The sequence below is a fragment of the Pecten maximus genome, chromosome 2, assembly GCF_902652985.1.
Source record: "Pecten maximus chromosome 2, xPecMax1.1, whole genome shotgun sequence".
NCBI classification, from domain to species: Eukaryota; Metazoa; Mollusca; class Bivalvia; order Pectinida; family Pectinidae; genus Pecten; species Pecten maximus.
In genome coordinates this window covers 2,733,682-2,743,101 of record NC_047016.1, presented here as the reverse complement: position 1 = coordinate 2,743,101, position 9,420 = coordinate 2,733,682, and the positions used below count along the sequence as shown (strand labels likewise).

At 44.3% G+C, this 9,420-nt stretch overlaps 1 protein-coding gene across 1 annotated transcript; it reads right to left on the bottom strand.

The window, feature by feature from the left end:
* Positions 1-2,932: 2,932 nt before the first annotated feature.
* LOC117344962 lies at positions 2,933-8,440 on the bottom strand. Its single transcript, XM_033907866.1, has 2 exons — positions 7,638-8,440; positions 2,933-3,583 (listed from the first exon to the last, which is right to left on the bottom strand). Exon 1 carries the CDS (start codon positions 8,193-8,195, stop codon positions 7,656-7,658), a length of 540 nt encoding a protein of 179 aa, XP_033763757.1. The 5' UTR covers positions 8,196-8,440; the 3' UTR covers positions 2,933-3,583; positions 7,638-7,655.
* Between the last annotated feature and the right edge of the window lie 980 nt (positions 8,441-9,420).

Here is a 9,420-nt window from a genome sequence, read left to right as displayed (position 1 = left end):
ATTTCTCAGAAAGTGCTGAAGGGATCTTTCTCAAATTTTATATGTAGGTTCCCCTCGGTGCCTAGTTATGGATATTGCATTTTGAGACTAATCGGAAAACAACATGGCCGACAGGCAGCCATATTGTATTTTGACAATTGAAGTTTGTTATCGCTATTTTACAGAAGGTACTGAAGGGATAGAACAATCTGCCACAAAATATCATTCAAAACCTTGACATAACATCATTCAAACCAGGGCTCACACACACGATAAAATCCTAAAACAATCACACAAGTGTTTTTAACCTGAGCTCTCTCTTATCTAAAAGCTAGTAGCTAGATGGGGCGCTACATCAAATGTATAAATATCTTTTCAATGGCTAATGATAATGATAATTTGTGAAGCGCTTATAGGCATGGGATCCTCAAAAGTTTGAAAAGAAAGGCCTCATTAATTTTACAGGTAATCTAGGACCTTCATATTACATCTACAACTACGTATACATTAACCCATTGAAGATGTCAAATAAGATTACCTGAGTACCTATTCTGACAATTAGCTGCCAAGACGCACTTGCAATCAAAAGTAGATATGAATTTCTTTTCTTGCCAATATTTTGTCCTAGTCCTAATCAGGTATTGGTGATGTTCCATACAAAGTTGACCATGTCCCCACTAAACAAAAGCAGTTAAAATAATTTGTTTTCGTTTGTGTCTTCAGTACTTTCAGTACTTTGATTTTTTATTTCTATTGGAATTCATTCTAACTTTGTTAACATTATCAGCATGGGATGACAGCTTAATGGTATATACATGTTGGCCCAGACTGACTCCTAGAGTGAGTATCTGTCAGTGATTGGTTACCATGGGAGGGACTCTATCTGTCAATGATTGGTTACTATGGGAGTGACTGTATCTGTCAAAGATTGGTTACCATGGGAGTGACTGTATCTGTCAAAGATTGGTTACTATGGGAGTGACTGTATCTGTCAGTGATTGGTAACCATGGGAGTGGCTATATCTGTCAATGATTGGTTACTATGGGAGTGACTGTATCTGTCAGTGATTGGTAACCATGGGAGTGGCTATATCTGTCAATGATTGGTTACCATGGGAGTGGCTACATGTATATCTGTCAAAGATTGGTTACCATGGGAGTGACTGTATCTGTCAATGATTGGTAACCATGGGAGTGGCTACATGTATATCTGTCAATGATTGGTTACCATGGGAGTGACTATATCTGTCAGTGATTGGTTACTATGGGAGTGACTATATCTGGGTATTTACCTGACGACAGTGACGGGAGTATTTGGGTATTTACCTGACGACAGTGACGGTAGTATTTGAGTGTTTACCTGACGACAGTGACGGGAGTATTGGGTATTTACCTGACGACAATAGCGGGAGAATTTGGGTATTTACCTGACGACAGTGACGGGAGTATTTGGGTATCTACCTGACGACAGTGACGGGGGTATTTGGGTATTTACCTGACGACAGTGACGGGACTATTTGGGTATCTACCTGACGACAGTGACGGGGGTATTTACCTGACGACAGTGACGGGAGTAGTGGGGTATTTACCTGAGGACAGTGACGGGAGTATTTGGGTATCTACCTGACGACAGTGACGGGGGTATTTGGGTATTTGCCTGACGACAGTGACGGGAGTATTTGGGTGTTTACCTGACGACAGTGACGGGAGTATTTGGGTATCTACCTGACGACAGTGAAGGGAGTATTTGGGTATTTACCTGACGACAGTGACGGGAGTATTTGGGTATTTACCTGACGACAGTGACGGGAGTATTTGGGTGTTTACCTGACGACAGTGACGGGAGTATTTGGGTGTTTACCTGACGACAGTGACGGGAGTATTTAGGTATTTACCTGACGACAGTGATGGGAGTATTTGGGTGTTTACCTGACGACAGTGACGGGAGTATTTGGGTGTTTACCTGACGACAGTGACGGGAGTATTTAGGTATTTATCTGACGACAGTGATGGGAGTATTTAGGTATTTACCTGACGACAGTGATGGGAGTATTTGGGTATTTACCTGACGACAGTGACGGGAGTATTTGGGTGTTTACCTGAAGACAGTGACGGGAGTATTTGGGTATTTACCTGACGACAGTGACGGGAGTATTTGGGTATTTACCTGACGACAGTGACGGTAGTATTTGGGTGTTCACCTGACGACAGTGACGGGAGTATTTGGGTATTTACCTGACGACAGTGACGGGAGTATTTGGGTGTTTACCTGACGACAGTGACGGGAGTATTTGGGTATTTACCTGACGACAGTGATGGGAGTACTTAGGTATTTACCTGACGACAGTGACGGGAGTATTTGGATGTTTACCTGACGACAGTGACGGGAGTATTTGGGTATCTACCTGACGACAGTGACGGGAGTATTTGGGTATTTACATGACGACAGTGACGGGAGTATTTGGATATTTACCTGACGGTAGTGACGGGAGTATTTGGGTATTTACCTGACGACAGTGACGGGAGTATTTGGGTATTTGCCTGACGACAGTGACGGGAGTATTTGGGTATTTACCTGACGACAGTGACGGGAGTATTTGGGTATTTACCTGACGACAGTGATGGGAGTATTCGGGTATTTACCTGTCGACAGTGACGGGAGTATTTGGGTATTTACCTGACGACAGTGATGGGAGTATTTGGGTATTTACCTGACGACAGTGATGGGAGTATTTGGGTATTTACCTGACGACAGTGATGGGAGTATTTGGGTATTTACCTGACGACAGTGATGGGAGTATTTGGGTATTTACCTGACGACAGTGACGGGAGTATTTGGGTATTTACCTGACGACAGTGATGGGAGTATTTGGGTATTTACCTGACGACAGTGATGGGAGTATTCGGGTGTTTCATAGTCATTATTTAAAAACTGATCTAAGAACAAAACAAAGAGCGTGCTTTATTGTTTTATTTAAGAACTTAAACAAAGTAGTTAAAATGGAGTAGTTTAAATTTTGATATAAAACAATGCTTTATGGACAGAGATGTACATGTATGAGTGTTTGCATACAAGACCGAACAGATACTAAGTACACCGTCCAGACATACAACAGGTTTAGCAGATTTTAATCGATGTACAATAAGACCACACAACTGGACGGTCAGACAGACACAACTGGACTGTCAGACAGACACACAGGACGGCAAAAAAGACACGCAGTACGGCCAGACAGACACAGGACGGCCAGACAGACACACGGGACGACCAGGCAGACACAGGACGGCCATACAGACACACGGGACGACCAGGCAGACACAGGACGGTCAGACAGACACACGGGACGGCCAAAGTTTGATTCCATATGAAATGTACTTCCGATACATACATGTACGTATTGAAGGAGAGTAAAAGTTAGCTTAGAATATTTGCACTGTTCCGTGTATTCGGCTATGTAGCTCCATGCATTGATTAAATATGAAGAAATGTTCAGAAACACCGAATCCAGTTGCTTGTAGTGCAGACTACTTCGGTCCGTATCTAGGTTGTTATGGCGGTGACCAGTGTGACACGATTGGCTGGCTGTACAGAAAAGTTTGACATCTGTAAAACATAATAAACAACAGGTATTGAGTATAAGATATATGAATGGAACAAAGGAGGACAACGTAGATTTGTGGAGTAACAGTTTTCCTGTGGAGTAAGTCTTCCTGAACACCCTGGGTGGGGTATAATACACAGTGTCGCCAACCGAGGGTGACGATCTGGCCGTTTATTCTGGCGAGTCTCTCACACCACAACTACACAACCTTATCATCAGAATTTAATTAATAAATTAAAACCCGGAATGAAATATAGGGTATTTAATCTGACTGATAATCACAAATCCCTCACCAAGAGATAGATCAGGCGATATGTAGATAAGAAATATGGTCTACATGGACACCTAGACCAGGTATATTGTTTTACCTGTATTATTGACTGGCGCGCAATCTTAACGAGAGGTATATATGAAGGGAAAAGTTAGTAGAGATTACAATATAATATATGTAAATTGTACGATATTGCCTGATTAAGTTTCCCGTACATATAAAGTAAACCGCATGTTGTTTATAGCAGTGTTGCACTTTGCAAACCAAGAACCGTTTTATTTTCGGAGGAAGGTTTTTGTACTTTACATGGTCAATCGAACGTTTGTTTTCACGGTAATTACGGTACTCCCACGGGAACAGAACGTTGTATCCATGAAATAAGAACGTGAAATATCGTTAAGTTAGGGACTATGATAAGTATCACATTACGTGTAACGGGGAATCCCCTAATTACCATATTTTGACGTGAGGGACTACGATGAGTATCACATTACGTGTAACGGGGAATCCCCTAATTACCATATTTTGACGTGAGGGACTTTGATGAGTATAACATCACGTGTAACGGGGAATCCCCTAATTACCATATTTTGACGTGAGGGACTACGATGAGTATCACATTACGTGTAACGGGGAATCCCCTAATTACCATATTTTGACGTGAGGGACTTTGATGAGTATAACATCACGTGTAACGGGGAATCCCCTAATTACCATATTTTGACGTGAAGGACTATGATAAGTATCACATTACGTGTAACGGGGAATCCCCTAATTACCATATTTTGACGTGAAGGACTATGATAAGTATCACATTACGTGTAACGGGGAATCCCCTAGTTACCATATTTTGACGTGAGGGACTACGATGAGTATCACATTACGTGTAACGGGGAATCCCCTAATTACCATATTTTGACGTGAGGGACTACGATGAGTATCACATTACGTGTAACGGGGAATCCCCAAATTACCATATTTTGACGTGAGGGACTACGATGAGTATCACATTACGTGTAACGGGGAATCCCCTAATTACCATATTTTGACGTGAGGGACTACGATGAGTATCACATTACGTGTAACGGGGAATCCCCTAATTACCATATTTTGACGTGAGGGACTACGATGAGTATCACATTACGTGTAACGGGGAATCCCCAAATTACCATATTTTGACGTGAGGGACTTTGATGAGTATCACATCACGTGTAACGGGGAATCCCCAAATTACCATATTTTGACGTGAGGGACTTTGATGAGTATCACATTACGTGTACGGGGAATTCCCTAATTACCATATTTTGACGTGAGGGACTAGGATGAGTATCACATTACGTGTACGGGGAATCCCCTAATTACCATATTTTGACGTGAGGGACTTTGATGAGTATCACATTACCTGTACGGGGAATCCCCTAATTAGGGTAAACCAGAAACCTGTGTAATGTTCTGTTCCCACGATTATTTCACAGATATCATCAATATTTTTAAATACACATTATCTCATCGCATGCACAATATATCAGCTAGCTAGCCATACTGTGACACTGACATGGACGGACATGACACAGGTGTGGAATGGACATGAATCGAAATCATAAGACAGGTCTACGTGTAGCTTGAAACGTCGCCGAAAGATGGACCCGACACATGGAACTGCAAAGAGTGCAGACGGACGGACACGTCGATGTAAACCGTTCTCCTAGACACGTCGGTGTAAACCGTTCTCCTAGACACGTCGGTGTAAACCGTTCTCCTAGACACGTCGGTGTAAACCGTTCTCCTGGACACGTTAGTGTAAACCGTTCTCCTGGACACGTCGGTGTAAACCGTTCTCCTGGACACGTCGGTGTAAACCGTTCTCCTAGACACGTCGGTGTAAACCGTTCTCCTGGACACGTCGGTGTTAACCGTTCTCCTAGACACGTCGGTGTAAACCGTTCTCCTGGACACGTTAGTGTAAACCGTTCTCCTGGACACCTCGGTGTAAACCGTTCTCCTGGACACGTCGGTGTAAACCGTTCTCCTGGACACGTCGGTGTAATCCGTTCTCCTAGACACGTCGGTGTAAACCGTTCTCCTAGACACGTCAGTATAAACCGTTCTCCTAGACACGTCGGTGTAAACCGTTCTCCTAGACACGTCGGTGTAAACCGTTCTCCTAGACACGTCGGTGTAAATCGTTCTCCTGGACACGTCGGCATAAACCGTTTTCCTGGACACGTCGGTGTAAACCGTTCTCCTGGACACATCGGTGTAAACCGTTCTCCTGGACACGTCGGACGCATCGCGGACTGATGATGAACATGACAGGCGTGTAACTGGACAGAATGTGGATGAGTGGATACGTCGGTATAAAGCTTACGCGTTCTCCTGGACACGTCTCGAACTGATGGCATGAGATGCGTGTAACTGGTCACGTCGCAGGCAGATTGACATGACCGGACTAATGAACACGACACGTCGCGGATTGGTGGAAACGACATGTCACGGATTGGTGGAAACGATATGTCACGGACAGATGGACACGACACGTCGCGGATTGGTGGAAACGACACGTCGCGGATTGGTGGACATGACACGTCGCGGACATGTGGACACGACACGTCGCGGATTGGTGGACACGACACGTCGCAGATTGGTGGAAACGACATGCCACGGACAGATGGACTCTACACGTTGCGGACTTGTGCGGCTATATTATCATTTCTATTGTAAGGAGGTCCGTTTAGTTCTTGTTTGAACAATAAAATGTAAAGAATCGAATCCATACACACTCACAGAAATACCAAACGTTTACCCACACTAGGCGCACCTGTCAGGGACCACTAATTGTCGAGCATAACCTTTAATCCTATAATTTGTTTACATCCACAAACACACGGAGCCATTACCCCACTCGTGACTAGATCAATATTTCACTTTCGGGTGAAAGTTTTTATTTGATCACACTCACTGAAAAAGTAAATGACTGACTCCCATTGAGGTGATCCGGTAACGTGTTTGGTTCCTACAGTGGGTACTGCCACTTTGTTGGTCCTGCTAATTGATGTCTAACACCAACATTATTGCACCATTTAACTTGTCCGAAATTTTTAAAGTGTTGACTAATACAAATACGTACTATAATATAATGTCTATGACGTCAGCTTCTGTCTTCCTGGAGTCTTTTACCAAAGCAGTTAAACTATTGACGTGTGTTAAAGGATAACATGTAAATCCCTGAGGTACATGAATCGAACTCCGGTCTCCCAGGTGATAATCCATGGCTCAAACAACCAAGTCAGCGAATCATACTTCATCTTATATATAAAACACACTGATCCATTCATTTCACACTTGTGAACCCTTGAATGACCTCACCCCGCATCCTCTCATACCCGTCCTTAGTGTTTTGTTTACTTTTTGAGATGACCCCCTACCCCGTCCTTAGTGCTTTGCTACTTTCTGAGATGACCCCCTATCCCGTCCTTAGTGCTTTTTTTTCTTTCTGAGATGACCCCCTATCCCGTCCTTAGTGCTTTGTTTACTTTTTGAGATGACCCCCTACCCCGTCCTTAGTGCTTTGTTTACTTTCTGAGAAGACCCCCTACTCCGTCCTTAGTGCTTTGTTACTTTCTGAGATGACCCCCTATCCCGTCCTTAGTGCTTTGTTTACTTTCTGAGATGATCCTTACCCTGTCCAATTAACTTCTAAGTACTTTAGTATATTTTTGTGTCTATGATTAAACACATTATGTACACAAAGTAGTATATATACCAATCTAATCTGATATAATTACCTGTAGTTGTCTGTTAGATCACGCCTGGACCATCGGAAGGGGGATGCTGGCTTCCCGGAACAGCGTCATCTTCCCGTCACGCGTGAGGTCAAACTTTTCCCGCCTTTTCATAGCACTCATCTGAGTATTGCGTCCAAACAGTCTGTTGACTATACTATCAACCTCGGGTTTGGGTAGTCTACGATAGCTCACATATTTGTCGGACTTGTCCTCTTCCACCACATCCTCCTTACATCGCAGCAGGTTGATGTTCTCGTCCGACACCCCGACTCGAGCGATGGTCGGCTTCATCAGCCTCGTTACTACACCGCTGACAGCGTGTCGGGAGTAATTCCTCAGGGCCGGTGCCTTTGGGACAAGGTGTCTACCTTCCGTTACAAATTCGCTAGATTTTAAAATGTCTTTCTTTAAGTCCGAGTTTTCCCTGCTGATTCGTAACATGTCGAAGTTAGGGTAATCTCCACTCCCTCGGTACTTCATGGCGATGGGGTAGCCGCTGTACATGTATCGTACATCGTTGTTCAGGATGTATTTGTGAGTAATGTGAAACTCTCCCATGCTGGAACGAAAACTTCACTGTCTTAATAACACTTTTTTTCTGACAACTTAACAAATCACGATGCTCGAATTGTCCTGATCTATTTGGTCGGAGATACCGGACGGAACCTTCACGAACAAGCAGTCTCCGATGGAGCTACGGGACACAGCGTCACACGGACGTTCGTACACGTCCACCCTCGGTACTGATCGCGCCAACTGTTGGGTAGATACGAGCTCTCCACACTATATGTATCGGGCAGTTCCCTGTCAAGTGTGTATAAGTTGTGTCGTAAGTATGGTCTCTCTCACGTGCTGTCGCGATACAACATGCCCGTAGTCATTGTACGTACAATAGACGTATGTATGTAAACTTTAAAATTCTGTATAATTTGAAACTGTGTGAGAGCATAAAGAAGTACAGGTTCTGTGTAAGTGTATAATGGAAGTGGATGGAGTGTCAGACATGTCTTAAGGATTCAGATTGAACGAGTGATACCGTCTGTATAGTACCGGTACAGTAGTGATACCGTCTGACGGGTGTATAGTACCGGTACAGTAGCGATACCGTCTGACGGGTGTATAGTACCGGTACAGTAGCGATACCGTCTGACGGGTGTATGGTACCGGTACAGTAGCGATACCGTCTGACGGGTGTATGGTACCGGTACAGTAGTGATACCGTCTGACGGTGTATAGTACCGGTACAGTAGTGATACCGTCTGACGGGTGTATAGTACCGGTACAGATACCGTCTGACCGGTGTATAGTACCGGTACAGTAGTGATACCGTCTGACGGGTGTATAGTACCGGTACAGTAGCGATACCGTCTGACGGGTGTATAGTACCGGTACAGTAGCGATACCGTCTGACGGGTGTATAGTACCGGTACAGTAGTGATACCGTCTGACGGGTGTATAGTACCGGTACAGTAGTGATACCGTCTGACGGGTGTATAGTACCGGTACAGTAGTGATACCGTCTGACCGGTGTATAGTACCGGTACAGTAGTGATACCGTCTGACGGGTGTATAGTACCGGTACAGTAGCGATACCGTCTGACGGGTGTATAGTACCGGTACAGTAGTGATACCGTCTGACGGGTGTATAGTACCGGTACAGTAGTGATACCGTCTGACGGGTGTATAGTACCGGTACAGTAGCGATACCGTCTGACGGGTGTATAGTACCGGTACAGTAGCGATACCGTCTGACGGGTGTATAGTACCGGTACAGTAGTGATAC